At 39.3% G+C, this 24266-nt stretch overlaps 1 protein-coding gene across 2 annotated transcripts in view; it reads right to left on the minus strand.

The window, feature by feature from the left end:
- Positions 1 to 24266, minus strand: part of RBM33 (RNA binding motif protein 33) — a 94259-nt gene that overhangs the window by 58482 nt on the left and 11511 nt on the right. For both annotated transcript variants that reach the window (XM_035130072.2, XM_035130073.2), the window contains exons 3-10: positions 23828 to 23876; positions 20213 to 20289; positions 18331 to 18643; positions 16735 to 16854; positions 13711 to 13882; positions 4274 to 4482; positions 3249 to 3519; positions 2155 to 2213 (exon numbers count right to left, since the gene is read on the minus strand). In XM_035130072.2, coding sequence (XP_034985963.1) covers positions 2155 to 2213; positions 3249 to 3519; positions 4274 to 4482; positions 13711 to 13882; positions 16735 to 16854; positions 18331 to 18643; positions 20213 to 20289; positions 23828 to 23876 — 1270 coding nt within the window. The remainder of the gene's footprint in view (positions 1 to 2154; positions 2214 to 3248; positions 3520 to 4273; positions 4483 to 13710; positions 13883 to 16734; positions 16855 to 18330; positions 18644 to 20212; positions 20290 to 23827; positions 23877 to 24266) is intronic.

The raw sequence follows: 24266 nt of genomic DNA on the forward strand, positions 1-24266 counted from the left end.
ACATGGAATCCTGACTTCCAAACTAGTAAGCTATTTGCTATTAGAATTCAATCCATAATTGACAGGCTACAGAAAGGCAGGACTTTTTTTCTACTTTTCTTCAGTTCAGGCTCAGGAATGATGCCACTTTACTCCTCCCTCTCCCCTCAACTTCTGGCAGCAGTGCATGGCAGGAATAGCAAAATGGCAGCCCACAGATTAAGGCTGGCCTCTTAAGCACCTTCTGGCCTCCAAAGGACCTACCAAATGTATTCAACGTGTGATTAAACAACACATTCTACTAGTTTTACAATGTCACCTGCAATCTGGAAAAACAAAAATCACCATACCACCAGCCTGACGTTTCAGGGGATCTTTTGGGAACTACATTCGTTCCGCAGCACTTGTTCCCTCCCAATAAGATCATATCAGCAAAGCTCATGCACTCGGCATCTGAATACCCTACAAGGCAATGCCACCTCAATTATAGAACTGGATCGTCCATGGGTCACTGTTTGCACCTCTGAACAAAATACGAGCAGCAACCGAGAATATGGACTAGTCATCCTTGGTCCCCCACAATAATTTATTCTATAGGCATTATGCAGTTCATCTAATAATGGATACACATATATTATATTCTTTTTTTAAAAAAACTTTCAAGTTTTGTTGACTGGCATTATCTACAACTTGAGTGTTTTTCAGAATGAAATGTGACTGATGTGTAACAGCTATCAAGTTCCTATTTCAAATGAGCAGTTGCTCTATGAAAACCTTGCCTTAGTTTAGAAAAGGTCTCATTCCTCATATGCATCCATTTTCTGTAAAATTAGATAAATGAAAAAATTTCAACCACAGGATTCAAAGCATTTTTGGAATGCAGTATTGCAATGACTATTAGTAATCCTTCACAGAAAAAACAGACACAGTAATTGATTATGTAAGGAAAAATAATCATCCCATTAAAAGACCATGGATGGTACAAATCCACTCTCACATTTTGAGGTGCACATTTTCTACTTGCATCTATTTTTTTGTCTTAGAATCTACGGTCAAGTAGACAGGCTGTGCGTATATTAACAATTATTTATAGCTAGTTTTCCTAAAGCTTCTTTAAGTATTAAAAGGGAACTCGAAACACGTGGTCCTTCCACAGTCTGGTAATAATACCAATTTGGGAATTTAAGAGCATGGCATCAACAATACACAAGTGACACTCTCCATACCATCCTAACCAGGAAAGATTGTGCAAATGCAGTACAGGAGGCAGGGATGGACTGGGTCACTCAATAAACTGACTTCCTGGCATTATGTGAATAACTGGTTCTTGGATCCATTAATTAGTAGCCAGTCAGTTCAGCATGGAGTATGAGTCCCCATGAAAGAACAGGTATGCAGTCTAGGGATACTCTAAGATACCAAGCCATCTCTGGAGGCCCAAGTGGTCACAGTGCTGAGGAGTGCCTATGCCCAGCTTCAGCTATTGCAATACCTTCAACCATTCTTGGATCAGGACAACCTTGATACTATAAGCCACATTATTCATTAATCTAAACTGGTTGGATTATCAATGTGCTCTACATGGGGATATCCCTGAAGATGACAAGGACTGGCAAGGTGGGATTATATGACATTGATCCTGGAGAGTAAGAAGAAGAACTAATGTCAGGGAAGTAAATCAATCAAGGAGAAAGAGAAAGTGTATTTTAGAAGCCAAAAATAAGAAAAGGGGGTAGAAGTAGCCTGTGTCAACTCAACATCTGCTATTAAATACTTAAAATAAGTACAAAACTAGTACAGATATTTATATTTTCCAAGCACAACACATTTTAAGTATGACCTTTTTATTAAATTAGCATTCCTCCTATTTGTATTGAAAAGACTGTAATGAATAGGAAAGCCATTTTTTAAAAAAATCATTGCACTTTTCTATTTTAACGCTCCCCATTGGAGAGAGTGGCTCGACAATTTTACAATTAAACAAAATTAATTCTGCTCTCAGAAATTCATTGATCTTAAGCTTCTAACAAACATTTTCTACTGCACAGATCACTGTCAATATTTACAAAACCTTAAAATTATATTTTACTGGCACCACTTTTATTTGCCATATTAATATTTCTTTGCAAATGTATGCTTATCCATATCAGAGAAGAAAAAACAGCTGCTACTCACAGGAAATCTCTGGGGTCCTACAGCAGGTCTTGGCTGGTTTGGGACTGGCAGCAAGGGCACTAAAAACAAGGAGCACACCTTTTAAATCAATTTGTTTTAGCCAAGACTCTAGGCCATTTTTATAAGCAGTCATATTCATAGGCAGCTGCTTCCCCGTTCTTCCAAATAGCTGCAGGCAGGAAAAATTTACTAAGAGCATTCAACAGGGCAATTGGGATTCAGCTAGCATAGGCAACACAAGAATTTTGTACAATTAAACAATATATGTGTGAATGAATGATCAATTATAAAAGTAACTTTTCATGTTGGTTCTGAAGTAGGTGTTACCCAACAACTGGACTCAAAAGATCACAAATAAAACAAATTGGTACCACTTCCAAGAATCAGTTATTCAAAGAATCTAGATGATTTTGTAGTTCAAATACTGGAATGAATGGAAGGAACGAAGCATGTTGACATTTTAAAGTCAGCATTCAATACACACACACTTGCTGGACTTGCCTGAATTAAAAATGGTTTGATTTAATGGAAATGTTCTCTATACGCTGGCAGTAAACACCAAAGTAGCACAGTTGTACCCTGGATCTCGAACGCCTTGGCAATTTTTGAACGTTCTTTTGGAAGCTGAACATCCTTCCTACAGCCAATCAGAAGCCACGCTTTGGTTTTTGAAGGTCAAACTTCAAGAACGGATTTCATTTGACTTTCAAGGTACGACTGTGTATATATGACTGTGTGTGTGTGTGTGTGTGTGTGTGTGTGTGTGTGTGTGTATATATATATATATATATATATATATATATATATATATATATATATATATATGACACCTTTCCCCTACTTCAGCAATGCCCTGTCCCTTTCATACAAGCACACCTCTGCATAAATGAAAGCAGTAAAACAGCAGTACATGCAGAATAATCACAGAATTTTATTCTGTGAACCACCCTGAGACCCCCTGGGTACAGGGCAGTATATAAATCATCATCATCATCATCACATGTGAATTGTACCTATAGAACTGTAGGGGGCTGTTCCAGGACAAAATTAAGTTAAGCAGCTGTTTATAGTGTTGCTTTCTGATAAAATCTCACCTTGTACAGGCGTTACTACAGTTCCTTTGAAGTGTGGGTTTATATGTATGTTTTTTGGCTGCTGAGATGTCACTGGAGGAGGAGTCATCAGCATTCTTGGTGTTTCTAGCTGGGGTGGCATATGCATCCCTTGAGGCGGAGGTGGTGTATGAAGCTGAGGGGGAATGGGTAAAAGCCCCTGCATCTGTTGCTGCTGTTGCTGCTGTTGCTGTTGCTGCTGGAAGAGATTCCTAATGGGCTGTTGATGACGAAATATCCTTTCTGAATGTGTCTAAAAAGAAAACACAGAAAATCACGTTTGCTCGAAATTGTATCGCCTTAAAAATTTAAAGGAAACAGGAAGCATCCCCTGAGAATACTGACTACACAAACTCCTGGAAGTTTGATATTCACAGGCTTATGAGCGATGGTAGCTTAATGGAAACTCCATTTTTCACGAAGCCCATCTTCATATTTCAATGTGTGGGGAGGGAGAGGCACCAGCAGGAGACAAGGCACTGCCATCAAGCTGTACTTAGCAGCTTCTCAGAAAGTGGTGGCTTTCAGCATCATGATTATAGTAGCTACCAGTTCCTTTATATTCTCCCACCAGAAAGTTCTCCCACTTAAAATGCTACTGCTGCAAACATACCCAGCCTCGTATCAACTCTTGATATAAAAGCTACAGCAGCTTTCTGCACTACATGGGAGTCTCACTGGCAACACAGCAAAGTTAAAAGCAGTTTCTGACATTGGTCCTTGGCTACTCCTAAAATAGCTTCCCCCCCCTGAGGATTTGGGGCACAGGATCTCTCAGAAACCTCAGGATGAGGCAGTTGAGGAACCATTGCTCATGTATATGCTCTGCCGACATTGGCTTGGACTTGTGTAGGAGTGGGCACAAACGAAAGTGCTTGCATTCCCATCAATAAATGAACTATTGAAATCAACCTTAAGCAGCTTAATGCAGTCAGTGTTTTCAATAATTTTGCTTAAATAACTAAAATTCACCAACCCTGACCACCATAATCATTGTGTTTGGATACCGTAACAGATGTCTGGGTTGGCAGCAACGCAGGCCTGTGATCCTTCATTCTTCCCCTTTCATTGTTGTCTCTTCTTTGTTCTCCCATCCCACGACACATTAAAGGCCCTCCTCTCCTTCCTCCTCTTCTTGAGCCATAACGCCCCTGCTTCATTTGCCTTTCCCTCTCTTCAAATTCAAATAACGCTGCTTTGGCTTCTGCAGAAAGTTCTGTCAGATGAAAGAAGGGGGCGCTTTTAGATATTTACCAGGAGGATTAAAAGGACTAATGAAGTAATAATTTTTTTTCCCTGCAGCCACAACAAAATTGCATAGCCACCCACCACCCCGATTATAGGGCACATACATTACTTTCACCAGATCTTTTTAATTTGCAAATAAAAATGCATCCTTGCATTTTAGCAAGAAAAATTTTATTCTTGCAAGAGTGGCTTACAGCTATTGAATTTCTTAAAGCAGATTTCCACCAACAACTCAAATCAGATTGCAACTAAATTTGTTTTTTGGAATACAGTATAAGCACTTGCATGTCAGTTTGTTGCTCTTTCAAGATCCATCTGTGAAACTATTATTTTTCCTGTCTCTCACAATAACCTTAATGTGATATACTATAGATAGCAGAGGTTGTACAGCTATTTTCTGATCAGATTTCATTAAACATATCAATAAAAGGTGTATCTGAAGAAGTGTGCATGCACACGAAAGCTTATACCAAAATAAAAACTTAGTTGGTCTTTAAGGTGCTACTGAAGGAATTTTTTTATTTTACTTCGACCCAGACCAACACGGCTACCTACCTGTAAATAAAAGGTGTGCTTTAAATAATATGGAAACAATAGATTTCCAGAACAGGTTGGGAAATGTGTATAAATAAAATGCATCAGGATGTATGGTTGAAATGGATCTTATAATTGATCCCACTGCAACTTCCTGGATCAACATCAGTAACCACCACCTCTATTTCTTTAGATTTAGATATCACTACAAGGTTTCCCTTCCAGTTGAAGCAAATCTCAAGAAATTCAATCAGAATTGCCTTAGCAGAAAGTCAAGCATTTGCTTTTCTTCATTTTCCCAGGCAAAAGGGTTGTGGGGTGACCAAATGCATAGCTTTAAGATGCAAATCTCTGCAAGCAGTTTTAAATAACACACAAAATGTGTGTTACACACACAGCATAACTGTAGTATGCTTCCATTTTAGTTCCCAGATGTTGAAAGTAGCCCTATACATGGTCTGCAGGACATCTCCAGCAGAAAGGAGCTCCACAACTGTATAGAGAAACAATTTCTCTGGTTCCTCGGTAGAAGCTAGGAGAAAGGTCAGACATCTAATCCACAATAGATGGTAGTGGACAAACCTGAGCCTCAAGCTGTGGACATGATTTGATAGAACAGAGCTCCCTTGCCTGTCTGCGATTTCTTGTTGCCTATGGCTGCCTGGCAAGTGTTTGTATGGCCCGAAGGAAAGTGAAGCCACCGCCTTGCTGAAGGTCTGGGTCTGGCCAGTGTCTGGATAGGGCAACTACCTGGGAACTACACATATAGCTCTATGGATTCCATTACAGACAAAAGGCAGGATATAAATGTAAAAAAAAATGAATTAAATGCAAGGCTTTGCTAGTGCTATTTGAGAAAGTAAAATGAAGGAAAATACTTTTCCCTTCATTCGAGGAAAAAATAATTCAACTTACTTCAAGCATGCCTTTTTCTATAATCACAATAAAGGTTCCATTACATAGCAGACTGCAATGGAGCTCACGGCTTAATTTTTAATTTCATTTTGAAGTTGTTACTTAAGGCAACAGATTCAGAAATATATTTTGGGCTGTTAAATAAAGCAAAGCCTGGGCAATACTAATGCTCAGTTTCTAAACTCTCACTGCTCATTCCAACACACACACACACACACACACACACACACACACACACACACACACACACACAAATGTTTAGAGGTTTTCTATTGAGTAAAGGTAAAGGGACCCCTGACCATTAGGTCCAATCGTGACCGACTCTGGGGTCGTGGCGCTCATCTCGTGTTATTGGCCGAGGGAGCCGGCGTACATGCTTCCAGCATGACAAAGCTGCTTCTGGCGAACCAGAGCAGCACACGGAAATGCCATTTACCTTCCCGCTGTAGCGGTACCTATTTATCTACTTGCACTTTGACGTGCTTTCGAACTGCTAGGTTGGCAGGAGCTGGGACCGATCAACGGGAGCTCATCCCGTCGCAGGGATTCAAACCGCCGACCTGATCAGCAAGCCCTAGGCTCTGTGGTTTAGACCACAGCAGTATATTAATTTTGTTAAATACATATACTGTAAATAAAAATGGAGTTTGGCTATGGAACTCACAACTCAGTACTTCTCATACCTGAAAGCTTTTCCCTTTCGTTTTTTTGTAGGAGGAAGGGGGCTTGACACCACAATCAATTGCTTCGTGAAAGCTTGCTTTATGCAACCAAACTGGAGGAATCTGGTATTTACAACTGTGCTGTACAAGCACACTGACAACACCTTGTTATGCAGTTCTATTACTTTTGTCTTTTGTATTTTACAGCTTGACAAAGGAGCACAAAATGCTCCAAATGACACTCTCAACTCTGATCTGATCCCGTCCCACAGAATCAGAAAAGTAGGCTTTCCCATTTTAAGAGCAAGAAGGGTGTGCAGTTGAGTGCATAGCTCCCATGCACTTGCTACATAGCATACCTCCTCATCAAGCACTTCTCTCCCAATCAAGCTCACTTCCAACATCAGAGCACAGCTTAGAAAAGTGCCTGGGGAGACAGACTGCAGGGAGCCAGGCCACAAACAGAGAAGGGGATGACACCCCCTGCAAACTAAAATTGGAAATGTGTGCAATTGCAGTAGCTTCACAGCCCTCAGATCCATACAGTTGGATTTAGTATGTCCTTCCCAATCCCAAGAAACGCAGGCATACTACAATACTGTTAGAGATTCATTCCCCGAGTTTGCATTCATGGGATTGTTGTCTATCACATAATGGTATATGTTTTCATTCCACAGAGTGGGAAGTGACGAAGGCAGGATGTTTCTGTTACTGTGTTTCCTGAAGTGGAACTATTGTTCTTTGTTCTTTCTCTTTGCTGTCTGAAGCTAGAGAGAGAAGGAGCCATGTTGCAGTGCTCCGAGTGTGTTTATATGTAAATAAACATAGATTAGCCAAATGCTGTGCTACTGAGTTCTGTTACGCAACTGCACAAACTCTGTGGATCCGTAAGTGTGCTGATGTCAGTTGGCATCAGTCGCTGTGATGTTAGGGCAGGAGGGAGAGAACATGCCAGTCAGGCATGTGTCTCTGCCAGGGTCCTACTTGCAAGTAGGACCCTGTACTATTTCCAAATAGTATGTGGGGGTGTGGACAATAAGGATGCCCCAACTGGTAGGGGCACAGAACAGAAAACCTGCTCTAATGTGAGATCTTTATATCTCAGAAGGACTGCCCATTGCTTCCCAACTCCCCCAAAATGATTCTGATTAAATGTCTCCCTCAGAAGGTTGTGGACTCTCCTTTCTTGGGTTTTTTTTAACAGAGGTTAGATGGCCAGCTAAGATTCTTGCATTGCAGAGGGTTGGACTAGATGATCCTCCTGCTCCCTCTATGATTCTATGAGGAATGCTCAGGAGCAGTCCACATGTGCTAACACATCTCAGCACGGGCAAGGAAGCAATTGCTTCAGGGATGTAGTGAAACCCAGCTCCCCCCCCACACACACACCCAAAAAAAGAACCATCCGGGGAGGAGGGAGAATATGGGCTCTTCCTCCCCTCCTGCCAGTTTTGTTTTGTTCTGTGTGGGTTTTTTTTACACAAGATGGAATAACTCCTTATTCCTACTAGTGCCATTCTCAACTGATATATACAAGTTTGTCCATGGGTATTCATTCATTAGAAGCCTTTATATTCAGCTTCGCCTGCACTTGGGGTATTTCACACCTTTGAAAGCAGGTACCTATAAAACCGAGGAAACATCCATCAATAGCAGGCATAGGCAAACTCAGACCTCCAGATGTTTTGGGATTAAAACTCCCATCACCCCTAGCTAACAGGACCAGTGGTCAGGGATGATGGGAGTTGTAGTCCCAAAACATCTGGAGGGCCGAGTTTGCCTATGCCTGATCAACAGCGTATCAGACATCCCTGTCCCAAGGTTCTGCTCCATGTTTTGCTTCCTGGTGCAAGATGGAGCTTGAAGAAGAGTACCGGATGAAGACCTTAACTGGATTGGATCACATATGAGAAGTGGTATAAGACAAAGCTCTGTACCTAACATGAAATAAATTGTTGAATTACTGAGAAATCGTACACCTTCACATGAGCAACGAGAAGGGATCCAGAGGCCTTTAAGTGATCTACTGCATGAGGACTTTTCAGCTGCCATTCCCACTTCAGAGCCCATACGCTCTCATACATAAGAACCTAAGAGGAGCCTGTTGGATCAAGCATCCTGTTCTCACAGTGACCAACCAGATGCCTATGGGAAGCCTGAAAGCAGGACCCGAGTTCAAGAGTTCATTCAGAGTCACGCTGCCTCCAAAAGTGGAGGTGAAACACAGTCGTCATAGCTGGTATCGTCCATGAATCAGTCTAATCCTCCTTTAAAGCTATCCAAGTTTATGGCCACCACTACTTCTTGGGGGGGGGGATGAATTCCAGAGCTATGTGCTGTGTGAAGTACTTTTTAAAAAATCCGAGGATCAGGGAACACTCCATAGCAGTGTTGCAAGTAGCTACTACTAGTAGGGGGCAGGATCAGTAACACCCCCCTCCCCCTCATGCACTCTTTGGACCATAGTTCCCAAATCACTATTTTATATGCAATACAATATGATCTACCCTCCTGAAAACTCTTTCAAGCCAAGAGATTTCCCTTTTCATTTGCAAAAACAACACTTAGGAGATGCCTCTGCTCCATTCATGAGGGAAAATGTTTAACATATTTTTGCCAGCAGACACCCAATCTTGACTGTAGAATTCTTTCACATACACCTAATGCAGTGAATCAGCAATTATTTTTCTAGTGCCTCCAAATGTCAAGATTAATTTTGCTATCCTTGGTAATAAAATGGTTTCAAACGACATCTTTAATCAGCAAGTAAGAATGCTTCCCTCCAATAGAGACAAGCTGTCACGAAAGGTCACCAAAAAGTGACAGGATGGAAATTACGTTTGTAATTTCCACTGAAATATTAATTTCTCTTTTAAGTGTTTTTTCAACTTATGTCTAGATTTTAAAGTAAAGAAATGTAGCTATACAACCAAGTTTCATTTCTATACCCGTAATTCCTATTAAGAGCAATCAGTACTGAAAGGAAAGTAATATTTATTACGCCAGTTCTACTACATTTTTTAGTCCTATTAGGTTGATCCCTAATAGACATCAATTATTGCAGATCTTTTAACGGCTCCAGCTGACAATGGCTTTTCAAAGAAAAACTTGGGTGTAAGATACAAAATTAACTGAAAGACTTGTATAAAATACGTCATTTAGAACTCTTTGCAAACTGCTAATCAGTTTGTTTCGTTTTTCATTCAACTTTTCATTTTTATTAGCTGTAACATTTTTATGCTATAGTTTACTGGACCATGTGAATATACATCAATTAAATGACATATATATATATATATATATATATATATATATATATATATATATATATATCTATGTATACTAAATAATCCTTCTAAACAGGCCCCACACAGGTAAGAAGCAATTTACTAATCTCTCAACTACTTTTCAGATTAGAGGACAGAAAGTGAAAGGGCTTCTGCAATTGTGGATGTTTCTAGGCACAACTGATGTCTGCTAGTAAATATCGCAATAACATCCTTTTCCAGCTGAATTCTGCCTAGATAGCAGCACGATAACACATACACACACATATCCATTTCCACAATCAGAAAAATGATATTTTTATCTACATTATCCACCTACCTATTTCTGAGATTAACTAAAGGTGCTGGTTTTAGACAGACACCAAATGAGTCAGACTTCTATTAGGAACAAGACCTTTTCAGCTGTGGTACAAACCTCAGAAAGGCCAACCATGTTCAAACACTCCACAAGTTTCAGGTTTCAGTCTATATCCTGGTTCTTTCAGTTCAACTCAAACTCTGCCTTTTGACAGGCTGTATGCATTTTCATCTTTTATTTTCATCTTTTATTGGGAGGAAGTGCTTATGTCATCTTGGGTTTCAGGATACAAAGGCAAGAGGAAACTGAGTGTAGTCAGACATCCACTCTGGACTTTAAGAAGGTTGATTTCAAAAAGCTTAAGGGACTACTAGGTGAGATCCCATGGTCAGAAATACTCAAAGAGAAGGGAGTCAAATATGGATGGAAGTTGCTTAAAGGTAAAATATGGAAGGCACAAATGCAGACAACAATTCCAACAAGAAAGAAAAGTGGGAGGCATCTGAAAAAACAGCTGTACCTGGCATACCAGTAGTACATGTGAAAAGCATTTAAGGTTCTGAGTGGACCATAAACTTAAAATAAATCAACAGTGTGATGCAGCAGCAAAAAAAGCTAATACTATTCTAGACTGCTTCAACAGAAATAGTGTCAATTCCACTCTGTTCTCCCTTGGTCAGACCACACCTGAGGTACTGAGTCCAGTTCTGGGTGCCACATTTTAAATCTAGGGTGTGCGCAGAGGAGGGGCAACCAAGATGATCAATGGTTTGGAAACCAAGCCTGATGAGGAATGGTTGAGGAAGTTGGGCATGTTTAGCCTGGTCAAGAGGAGAAATCAAATTTATCAAACTATTTGATAAATCAGGACCAGATATGGTAATCCCATATAGTTCATAACCTAGAAACCTGAAGCTATTCAGCCCAATGGAACACTGGTCTCTAAATCTGTATTGTAACACCTATGAATCTGAAACTTCAAGCCCTGGCTACCATATCTGCAATGATCCCTGATTCACGTACCAAACTCCTCTAATTGAGACCTGGTGAGTGCACATTTCCTTTCCTCAAAAGCAAACCACTTTATCCCACCTTAAATATTTTTATTTAAATGGAAGCAGAGTATTGGTTTTGTTTGTTATTATGGTATTTTTTTGTGCGTTTTTATATTGTAAATCACCCTATGGTCTTTGGGTGAAAGACGGTATAAAAAATAAATATAGTAAGTAAAAATACAAAAATACAGGGGGCAGTACTAATGCATACAACTGTTGACATGAATATGTGAACTATAGAGCTCCTTCCTAGCGGCTGCCATTTGCATGCCTCCCTCCAATCAATTACTGTCTTTAAATGCCTATGTTACTTTCGTAAGAGACCCAAGACAGTGATGCACCTTAAAAGGGTACATCAATTATTAAATTTGTATCCTGCTCTTCACCTGAAGATCACAGGGCAGTTCACAACATAAAAACATAAATACATAATCAAACAAAAACAAGCCAATAACCCCCCCTCCAACAAACACATTTAAAAGGCCACAAAACAGTTTATCAGCCAAAGGCCTGATTGTAAAGAAACATTTTTTTCCTGGCGCCTAAAAATATGTAATGATGGCGCCAGGTAAGCCTCCCCAGTGACAACATTCCACAAATGGGAAGGAAAGGCCCACGCTTGTGTTGCCAATCTCCAGAACTCTTGTAGAGAGGGCACACAAGGACGGCCTCAGAAGATGATCACAGGGTCTGGGTTGGTTCTTATGGGGAGAAGCAGTCCTTGAGATATGCAACAGAAAACACACTCCTGAGGTTGTCGCATCATGGGATAAACCAGCATGTTCTGTTCTCAAACTACACAAGGCCTTTGTATTGATTCTGAAGCTGAGAACATTTCAAAAGCAGACTTGTTTGCATGTACTTTTGCAAGATGGCACACTGAGACTGTAAATAATTCAGTAGCAATCCTGCCGGTTCCACCTCACTATGATGACAGCATAAATGTGAGAGATCTTTCAGGAACCATCTTTAATCAGCCAAACCTTCTAGAAAAGTGTGTGTTGGTGGAAAGACCTGCTCCCATGCTGAGCAGACATTGTGTGTCACCCTAGAGCTAACACTTTTGTCCCCAAATTAAGAATGAGAGACACATCTAGACATAACCAAAAGTATATTCTTTTACTTATGTAAAACTGGCGTGAGACCTATGGCTTTATCAGACAGATATTCGCTTTTCCTGGACATTTAAACAGGACATTTTAACAACTTTGTTTCTTGGACACAGTAACAGTCTCAGTCACCATTATGAGAGTCATCCAATCAATACCAAGGAATGAACAGCATATTTCCAAAAAAAATTACACTGCTTGCAGTATTGTTTCCTATTAAGAGTTTTATTTTTATAATTTAGGCCTTCCTACCTTGTGCCTACTGCAGCAACCAGATAAAAACAATTATCAACCAAATAAAATATGGTAACACTTAATGTTAATCATAAGCATGACTGTCATGCAGATAATGGGAGCCTTTGGTGCAAAGGGTCAGTGCATCTGGCTGTTAAACAGAAGGTTGGTGGTTAGAGCCCACCCAGAAACTGCTCTTCATTGCAGGCGGTGGGACTAGATGACCCTTGGGGTCCCTTCCAACTCCATGATGCTTTGAACATATCACTTTTATAATCTATGATAATAGAAGGGCTTTTGAAATTGGAAATATCAGTTATTTGCTCCAGAAGAATCTGAATTTTAAAAAATAGCTTCTGAATTAATGCAGCATTTTCCAACCTTTATGAAATCACAACCTCCTCCTAAAAGTAAAATAGTTTAAAGTGGGGAGGGAATAGAGGAAATAAGAAGAAAGCTTCAACTGCTCTGCTATCAAACTCTGGGGCAGAGTTACATGGCCAATAAACAGAATAAATTAATCCTGAAAGATTAGTAATGGATTTACGATAGCTGACATGTGCTTTCACCTAATATCCAAACTTGAATTTCAGAGTTTCATACGCAGAATTGAGTCTTAATGTGCAGCTATAGGCTACTGTTACATGAACAAGACTACATGAATATCACTTTTAAACTGACTATAGTTACCCTTTGTGACTAAACTTGGGAGGAACTGCAGTTCATTTAGCCATAAGTTTGGGCATAATAGGGAGCCATGGCTACTCAAAAACTACAAGCATTACCTTCTGATATCCTCATGGTTCAAGGTTCATGCAGGTTCATTCATACAAGTCTAAATTGGCATTAGAATTAAACAGGCCCATTGTGCATTTTTTTAAAAGGCAACACAAAACTGAAATGGTCAGGAAAATATTTTTTGTTACTTGCCACTAAAACTCTATTGCAGACCAACTTACCACCCACTTTGGTCTGTGTTTCTCTTTGGTCACTTTAGAGTAATGCTTTACAGATTTATACTAAACTGTACAAATAATGTGTTAGTTTGTTTAATTAAAAGCACCTAAATTCTACTGCCATGACCACTAACCAAAAATCTTACCCAAAGTTTCTGGAATGTTTCTTCGCTCTCTCGTTACATCCGAAAGTCTAATGATTGTTCCTTCTTTCCGTTCAGTTTTGAAACGTAATCGACCAGATTCTTCGTCATCTTCCTCTTCTTCATCAGACTCTTCTTTGGTTTCTTCTTGAAGCTCTAGGTTTTCAATAACTGCCTATTAGCACAGGAGGATAAGTGTATATTATTGGTCGGGTAGGTTTTCAATATGCTAGAGTGAAGTTACTTTACAGTGGCTATCTTTGCACATAGCACTAAATCATGATTTAGTGTGAAGTGTTTGACATTAACCCGAGCAAAGTCTGAGATTGACATGCTTCCTCCTCCCACATGTTCCAATTTCCCTTTCACATAAACTTCACTTGTTCTGTCATATGAGCCCACAGATTGCTGCTTAAAAACCCAACTCTGGTCATTTCAAAAGCAAGCCAACTTATGAATACAGTGTGTATAACTAACTAGTTTGCTTTAAGCTACCATCTCTGGTTCGTACAACACATGCTGATATTTGCTGATCCTGATCCTACTTCTTGGTGTGCTGCAAGAAAGCTTAGTACCCTATAAAAAAGAAGATTCGGCTAACACCATGAATTGAATCCTAGCTGCCTGGTGTTTCTAAGCCCTTTGTGAACACCCACCACTATTATTTGATTAGAGTACTTCAAGACCCACAAATGAACAGCCACTTTCACACACTAATATAGTCTCATCAGGAAGCATGACAAATGAGGATGGGGAGCAAGGTGGCTATGCTTACCACAAGGTACCTAAAGCCATCAGTACAATGTACCGTAGCCACAAGGAAAGCAACTGTAGGTTATGAAAAATACAACTTCATGTGTACAGTTAGGAAATTCAAGCTAATATCCAATGTCTTATTGGACATTTTTTGCCACATGCTCAAAAACCAATCAATCAATATACTTTATTCGACCGATAGTCAGAAACAACAACAACAAAAAAAAAACATTTCTCAATACAAAAATAAACATATAAAACTGAAGGCAAACACATGCTCAAAAATGATAAAGGAAAAATAATATTACAGGCGAAAAAACTTTTAGATCTTGGGACTCGTAAATTCAGAAAGGTTGGGGCTCTGGAGCTATTTAGCCCACTGAAAGAAATGGAGGGAGGGATATAAATGCACTGTATACAAACTTGGGGTGCCCAACAGAACAAGAAACATGCAGGAAGAGAGGGGGTGCTTATTACATATGCAGTACATTCATTCACCATATGAAGTTGAAATGATTTTAAAATGATAAAAAATAGTGGCATATTTAAATGCTGTATTATTCTATTATTTGGACTCATCCAGATGCCTCAGCACCTTAAGTTCAGTCACTTTACTTTCTAGGCAGTTTTCAAGCCCTTGCTATTCTATTTTCTACCATTGTAACACAAGTAGAGCATGCTGCATTTTGTAATACAGGAAATGCTTTAAACACACTTAAGAAAATACAACTCACCATGGGCTTTAAATGCCAAGTGAGCCAGTGGGTTCTGAGGAAAACACTAACTTGGGTGATGAGCCTTTATTTAAGATCATGAAGAAAAAAGCTAACTGCCTGTCAAACCATCTAGCTAAAGCTCTAACTTCCTAGTTTAAAAGAAACTGAGAACTAGGATGAAGAACCTTAAATCCAAAAGGATAATATAATCCCCTGCCTCAAATACTGGCAGAGAAAGCTAAGAGTGGCAGCTAGTCTCTTGCAGAAGAGAGGGGGAAATAAAATGCGTCAAACAAAAATGAACTTATTGCTCAGGTAATAATTGGTCTTCTCATGGACGGCTGCCCTAAGTCACTCTGAATTTCTTGTCTCCATCTGCTGGCAAGATGTCTGTTCATCCAAAGTTCTTGAAGTGTCAAGTGTCAGAATTCTTGTGGCATATAGTATATGGCATTTTTATTAAAGGTTTGGCCTTGCTTAAGGCTTCAAAACCCATTGCCTCCATGGCCCCTCCAACTCTGAAGTGGAAAAGATAGGTCAGGAAAAGAGAACTTTCTAATGACAACTCTTTAGAAGACTGGCTAACTACAATCTTGCTTTGTCAATATTTCAACTGAAATAGGAACCACTAGTTTAAATTTAAACCTCTTTACAAGCAGATGGTCAGTGATGTCTGTTCAATGCAGATAATTCTCTCCAATGTTTTGAGAGCCTGAAGAAAATTAAATTACAATTGTACATAAGTGGCTCTAGAGAGATGAGTCAGTTCCACCGAAAGAGGAAAAAGTAAACACAAATCAAGAGTTGTTATCACCATGTACAACTTATCAGTTGTGCAGCCCTACTTGTAATTAGGCTTATTTAACTACAAAATAATGCCAAACAGGTTTATTTTGGGCCAAAAGCATACTATTTCATGTTTGAAAGTCGCTTCAGGTGTTAATAAGAGAATAATGAAGAGAAAAAGCATAAACTACTCAAATCTCCAGGTTTTGTCTGCAGGGGAGAAGTGTGTGTTCCATCCTTTCCCTCCTCTACCCTAGCCTGCTGCCACAAACCCATACCAAGCCAACACCCCTAAAGATAATGTTAACATACAAGCTAAGGAAACTCATGTATGAGAAGAAAAAGTGGGGCTGGCCAGTGAGTGGTCACGTGCAGAACTACAAGTAGCTGTGAGATCTGCCAGAAGAGGAGAAACACATAACAGTGGGAGTAGCGGATGAGGAGGAGCTGAGCATTCCAGGCGCACTGTGTACATGTCCTGAGGCCCTCAATGATAATGGCAACTGCTGTCTGTAGCTTAGAAATGTTGGCTATCCTGACAAACAGAGCTGCTCATAGCTTGGACAAAAGAACATGTTTCAAAAAGCAAGGCTAACAAAGAGTCATTGTGAACAGCTTCTCCTCCTATCTTTTCCAAAAAAGATTCATGAGGACTGCCAAGAACATACGCAAACCAGACAAAACCACTGACAATTCCTGAAATACTTTTAAATCCCATGTGCTAGCTAAACAGTATTTTGCCTTTAGGATTTCACTTCTTCAAAAGTACCTCTTCCGACTCGTTTGGAGGTGTCTGAGTGTCAGCAACCTCCTCCAATTCTTCTTCAGCTACATATTCTTGCTGTTCAATTGCTTGCTGCTCACTGTAGGACTGCATATAATCTTCATCCTGAAATAATTGTATGATGAAAAAGTTTTAATCTTAAAATGCTTCTGCTTGTGGGAGGAAACAAATTCCATCTGAAGCTGCCTGGGTCTCTTGGTCACAACTGTCTGTTCTGTCAGAGCAGTCTTAACCAGGGTTCCTTCTTAACCAGAATTTAAAGCTGGTTACAAGGAAAACTGACTAATGTTAACCATGATTTCAATGTAGCACTTAGATGTGATTAAGGTTGAATAAGAAGTGACGAGGGTGTTAGTTAAAGGGCAGGGTGAGGGAAGAGATTGGGAACATTTATGTTTGGTACTGGCTCCAAGTGGCATGCTCCAAGTTCTAATCCATGTTGTAGGTACTAACATCTCTTGCACAAACAACTAGTTTAGGAGAGTATACGCTATGAGTGGGAAACCTGTGACTCTCCAGATTGGACTAGAAACTCCATCATCCCTTATCATTGGCCATTCTGGCTGGGCTGAGTCTAACAACATCTGAAGGGCCATAGGTGCCACCAGCCCTCATTATTTCAACACAAACTGATGGTTTCAACACAGTAAGTTAGGGTTACTACTATAGCTATGAAACATTATGAACTAAATTAACAGTAAATAGCGCTAATTCCTTAAGATGTTTTTCTTTTCCAATTTTAGAGAAGACTCTACTCCATTCGTAAGCACCACTATAATCCAACAGTTTTGCCAAGAAGTATACTTCTTTCTCTTTAATATCATAACATATGCCTACAGAGTAATTTCTAGTAACTCCCAACTAACTAGATGCTTTACCACCTTGCACAACACTTTACTACATGCTTTACAAGAAATAAATGAAGCAAGTTTAAAATATCAATGAATCTGTTGCTTCTTTATAATTTTTTTGTACACAATATTTTGAACAAACAGATACTGTAGTTATATTATTTTCAACTCAAGTTGGGCAACCGCTTCAGCAACTTAAACTGAAACAATTATGCATATGACATTTGGTGAAGTAACCTCCAACCTCTTTATTCAGCTTTAGACAGTTCTCAGTTACAAAAAAAAGAGGAGGGGTGGAAAGGAGCAAGCAGGGCATCAATCACTTTGGAATATTAGCACCTTAAAGATGTCTTTAGCAGGTCAATAATCTTTTCACCTTCGAAGGACTTTATCAGATCGTGTCTAAAGCCTGGATAAAAGCTTTTGCATTAAGTACTTCTAACAATTGGCACTGTCTCCCCACCACACAAAGCTGTTTTTTTCCTTAAGGATACAATCCTCAAGGTCATGATTCTCAACTGCCTTCCAGAATGACAAAGGAGCATTACCTACAGCCAAACAAGCTGTCAACACAAACTTTGTCACAGCCTAGATAAAGAAACTGGCAGACAGTGATAATAGGTCTAATTTTCCCCACATCCCTAGGGAGGTAAACAGATTTCAAATCAGTCTAAAAACCTAGGCATGTGGAGCAATGTTATCTCAGATAATACAATAGAAAGAAACTCACTGTAAAATCATCTAGAGGTTCATTGATTTCGAGATCTAGCACTCCATCATTATAAATCTCTTCTTCTCCCTGATCTTCCCCATATTCTATTTGGTCTTCTGTCAGCTCAGCCTCTTGGCCTTCATACTGCCCTTCTTCTGTGTATTCCCCAGAATACTCTTCAGGCACTTCTGATTTGCCATAGCCCAGTTCATCCTCCCCTTGTTCATATTCTGAATCTTGCTCAACAGACTGATCATTAGCATGCTTCGAGAGTTCAAAAGATGTAGCTACTTCAGATGTAGCATTAAGACTAACTGTGACACCTTGAGTGCTATGATAAGAGTAAAAAAAAAATAGGAAAGATGAAAAATCAATATATTAACCACAGTATGACAGCAGGATGTGTGCATGTGCATTCTGTACAGGATGCACCTAGATCATACAGTGTCTGCATTCAATAGCAAAGTGCATAGCTCACACATTGACTTGACTCTATGCCACAAACTCATAATATGCATACTTATACCACAGCTTATCATCAGCTGCAGGCTATTTGACCAGAGGGATCAAACCAACCAGATGGTCTAACAGGTTAGGCTGACAAGTAGTACAAGGTAGCCAAGCAAGCTGCAATTCATGTTAATTCCCAGACTACCGTACACTATCACAGCACTCACTACTCATCAGCCTGAGCTACATTAATGCTGCCAGACATCAATTTGGACTTTCATTCAATTTTATTTCTTACAATGAAATAATGCTTTTAAAGGGGTAGGGCTGTTTGAATAGACATTGAATTGGAATTTGCATCGTCTGTAAAAGTTCTATTTTAAATGTGTCCTCAAAGTGTCTTATCTAGAATTTGAGGATTCAGAAGAAGTTAACCAACAAATTCTGCAGTAAAAGCCTATGACTTAATTTAGCCAACTATAGGATCTCCCCCACCTTAAAATGCCGTTAACTGTCCGGAAGTAACAATCCTCTAGTTTTCTTGCCTACCTTTCAAAAAACTATGATACGTTAAAGACATAGAGATGAACAAATTAATGCAGAAGAGTATGGGACTGAATGTTGAAGTTATGCACCAATGCAATTATTAGGATTTCCATCAAATTAAAAGAAAACCTAGTTTACCAGTTAACTCTACAGATTAACTGTAATCCAGTCAAATTGTTAGGTTTGTGTATGAATAAAAACAACCTTTCTTAGGCAACAATCATATAATGTGCAATATCCAATGTTAGCCAGACTCAGAATAGACCCAATAAAATCAATGGACTTAAGTTCATTATTTTCAATGAGTCTACACTGACTTCACTGGGTATCTCTCTAGGTGTTTAAAATTATGCACGTTACCACAGGTATCACCTAAGGAGAGGACTTGCTATCTACACAAGGAAATATGGGGCTTGCCATCTGAGGTTTTCACTGCTATAGAACATTGCAGTTTACTCTGTTATTATAATTCATATAAGAAAATACAAAATTTTCAGACAAATCCACACAACTGCTTTTTAGCTGATAAAATATTTTCATTTTTAAATATTTTTAGACAATTATATATTGCAGGCCTAAAAGTTAACCAATTATTCAATTGGAATGTCTTGTTAAAAATAAACTCCTGTTGGCTTCCAAGATGGAAACCAACTTTTTTAATCAGCATAATAGCACTGCTGAATGCATCTGAGAAAACAGACTCTATATAGCAGCTGTATTTTCTTCAACTTTTAAAACTCAGTCTCAAATGTGAATTTCTTGTCATACTCTTCCAATGTAAAAAGTAACATATCTTCTCTTCCCAGTGTGAAACACGTGCACACCCCTATTCTGGTAAGACTCATTCAAGGGACTGATCTAGAAACCCAATTACATTACTGGGCTGAAGTAGTAAGAGACAAACCTGAAATGTTGGTCCTCTTCATTGTCACTCTGTAGAAGATCATCATTCAATTCTTCATCTGACATATCTGACTGCGTCTAAATTTTAAATTTAAAGAATTGCCCTTGAGATAACCCAGTATGTAACATTTAAGAACACAGCAAAGAAGGCTGCTCTCTTAGCAGTGAACTTTTTACAAGGAATTATCAGTAAGCAGCATTCTTTCATGATTAACACTGTTCTATGGCTTTACTCTGAACAGCCCATGAACCAATTGATTAGATATCTTCAGTATTTTCAGACTCAGAGCCCACTTTTAACCCAAACATCTTTTACCATATATATATGCATGGTGGTAGCGATCCACCTTCAATCAGGCTGCTACCCACAAGTGGATCCCAACCCACCAGTTGAAGACCATTAGGTTAGAAGGAAATAGTATAAAATTTTGTATTTAAATTTGGGCTACATAAAAAACTGATGAAAATTCGTATTTAAAAAATCAACATTCACAAGCAATTTCAAAACTCATAGCAACAGCCTGACTCTGAAGAAGGAAAGCATATTTTCCAATACTAGGGCTAGACAATGTAATAAAAAATCAGTGTGGTGCAGTGGCAAGAGTGTTTGATTTAAACCAGGGAATCCAAAGTTTAAATCTCAGCTCAGTCACAATACAGTAAGTCAAAAACTTACGTGGGATTACGTTCCAGGGATCGCACCTAAAGCCAAAATTGTGTATAATCCAAACACATCAGGTGTGATGGTGGGTGGGATTGTCAGAGCAGTTTTTCCTCTATGTCCACCCCATTTCCACCCCCCTTTTCCATTATTATTATTTTTACCAGGCACATAAGTTAGATCCGCACAAGGTAGATGTGTGTAAGTTGTGGGCTTACTGAACTCAAAAGGCATCTTTGGGCCAATCACTATCTCTAAGCTTTACAACAATTTGTTAAGGAAAGTTAAGACAGAAGGGAGAGACTTGTGAACGCCACTCTAAACTCCTTGAAAGAAGGCTGGTATAAATAATAAAGTAGTTTGAAAGTGGTAGCCATGAGATCTTACAATACTCCTCAGAATCAGAGCTTTCATTTGAAGAATGCCTACTGCCTATGAAAAACATGCCAGTGTCTCTGTTATATGCCACTCCGAGTATAAATATTTATAGAGTAGTGGAATGGAAATGAACAAGAGGCCACACAAAAGGAAGATAAAAGAATCTGGGTTTTGCACAATCACATATCAGGGTTTCTAACTTGAGATCTTGACCAGTAGGAGTTTGTAGTACCAAAGCTTGTGGCAACACTGCTGGCTAGAAGGTTCAGTTGGCAAGACAACAGGCCAGAAACTGTGCCATGAAAACTAAACACCAAACAAAACTGGGGGAAAAGCCAACAATTACTGCTGAACTTGCAGAAAAACTCCTCTCACAGCAGCATGCTACATGACAGAATATTTAAAAGCTGTAACCTTGGGACAATAAAGTGGGTTTTATTGGGGGGAGTGAAGCACTTAGGATTTAACAAATGTTATGTATGTTCAGCTCTCTCTTACTCAACATCTAAAGGCCGCTATTCTAAAGGTTATTTTGTTATTTTATGTGCTTATTTATAAAATTTGTATACAGTACTGCCCTTAATTCAAAGCTCTCAGGGCAGTTCACAGCGTATAAATGCAAAATAAAACCATAAAACGCATAATAAAAACATGAAAAACACACACACACCTGCAACACACTTAAAAGGATATAGGATATAAATCAGCCAAAGGTCTGGTTGAAAGGCTAACTGGGAAAGATCTAGAGACAGAAAGTGCGTGGAAATTGGAAGGAGTTCAGAGAACAGCAGCAAAATTGCTAAAGGTTGGATAAGCTGTTATGCTGCTCTGAACACCTTCCAATTTGTTAATTGTGTTGTCAACATTTGTTTCCATCCAACAGAAAGCAGGTCAAGTAACCAAAAAAGAGGCATATTAGTACAACTTGTTTTAAAGGACAACATATACAATTTTATATTAACCCAAAAAAGACAATTTTAAAAGCAGGCTAAAAAAAATATTTGATCATTAAGTAGAAGATTAACAAAAATGCAACAGGGATGAAGAAAGTGAGACAACAGATCTACTACTGTTTGCTTTGTTTAATAATGCTGCAAGGAAAATCATAGGGAAACCACCACGATAGGTTTAAGATGCAGTATGAACAAACCGCATCACAAGCAACGAGAGGCTAGATCAGGCATAGGCAGACTCGTCCCTCCAGATGTTTTGGGACAACTCCCATCATCCCTAGCCAACAGGACCAGGGTCAGGGATGATGGGAATTGTAGTCTCAAAACATCTGGAGGGCCGAGTTTGCCTATGCCTTGCACTGCAGCTCTGCATGAGATCAAACACAACCCCCTACTCCACTCTAAGCCTTCGGTTTGGAGCTAGAAAGAGATAACTTGCTAGTTTGTGTGCCTGGACAACTCCAAAGCTGGGAAGGTGGCTAAAATGCATTACAGGCTAGTGTCCACTTGCCACAGCAACCACAGTACCTTGTTTATAAGGGATATTCCCTCCTCATTTGATTTACATATACATACCTTGTCTCAAAGAAAAGCATCCATGTTTAACATCAAACAGGACTAATAGCTACATCAAGTATAGCAATGCATACTTTGGAGAACACTGGTATTTTTCAGTGCAAATAAAACACAAATTGCTGAATTCACGACTCTGCGTAAAATAATGTCAATATGCTCATTTTACTTTTGCCAGCCCACAGAAATGGGGAAACAGCTGTTAAATGGAGCTTAACAAGCTTTCCACCTCAGGAAAATTTTCTCAGCCCTCCTCTGATTTCCATAATTTCACAAAGCACTAGTAACATTTTGGCATCCATCTGTCTCAGGAGACAATGAAGACTTTACCCCTTCAGGGGTAAAGTAAAACCCTTGGAAAGACACGCTTTATTGCAAGTGGGGCAGATGAAGGTGTCCAGTTTTGCTGCTACAGGTGCACCATGGAGTTTATTCTCTCTGTGCTCCACCCAGCGGTCATTTCTCCTCTGGTCACTTCTGTTGATACATGAACTGATTGTCTGTTTCCAGACACTGCTATAAGAGCCAGAAAAGCTGAAGCTGCAAATCTGATGGTTTTTAATCCTGTAATAAAGTATCTACTTTTTTGCACTTGCCTGGCAAGATCGTTGATACTTGGTATACAAGCTCCTGCTAAATATTCAGGTGACAGTTTAAAAAGAGCTATCTGTCATTATTAAACAAGAATACTGCATACTTCAAGTTTCCCCTTAATGCAACCGCTCTATATAACCAACCTTTGGCCTTATAACAGGTCCTTCTAGCAGTATCTTCTGTGTACATTTATGTTCATAACTGCCCTCACACCACTTTGTGAAGCAAGCAGGAAAAACTGCCAATCATTCCATACATGAAAGAAATAGCACTGGCTTGGAAACCTGGTTTTGTTGAACTCTTTTCAGGCTGCCATATACAAGAACATGCTTGAAGAAAAACACAATCAGGTTACTGTCAGAGGTGCTCCAATACACTCTACAAAAACAGAAAACCAGCGGAACCAAAGAAGTTAATGTCTTTTTTATATATTTATGCATACAGCTTACTTATTTACCTTTTTGCCAGCCAGCAAATCTTCTCCTAGCAAGTCATCGTCTAATTCACTGGAAGAAAAGATCATTCACAGACTTACAATGAGCTTTCTGAAGCAAGGATTCTAAAAGCTGTTATAGTAATTCATAAACTAGCCAGAGTTATAGAAATGAGGAAGCAATTTCAGGGTTGCCATATTTCAAAAAGAGGTTTTTTTTTAGGAAACCACCTAAATCAAAACTCTGCTGTTATGGGAGCCTTTCATCTGAAGAGTAGGGTAAAAATGCTTTAAATAAACAAACAATTCAATATATTATTATTTAGGTGACTTAAAAGCTAGAGATAAATAGTTACATAGTGCTTCACAATTATTCTAAAACAGGCGTCGGCAACCTTTTATTCCCGTAGGCCGGAGGATTCCCATGGACTATCATCCGTGGGCCGGACATGGGCCGCACAGG

The sequence above is a fragment of the Zootoca vivipara genome, chromosome 12, assembly GCF_963506605.1.
Source record: "Zootoca vivipara chromosome 12, rZooViv1.1, whole genome shotgun sequence".
In the NCBI taxonomy this organism is placed as follows: Eukaryota; Metazoa; Chordata; class Lepidosauria; order Squamata; family Lacertidae; genus Zootoca; species Zootoca vivipara.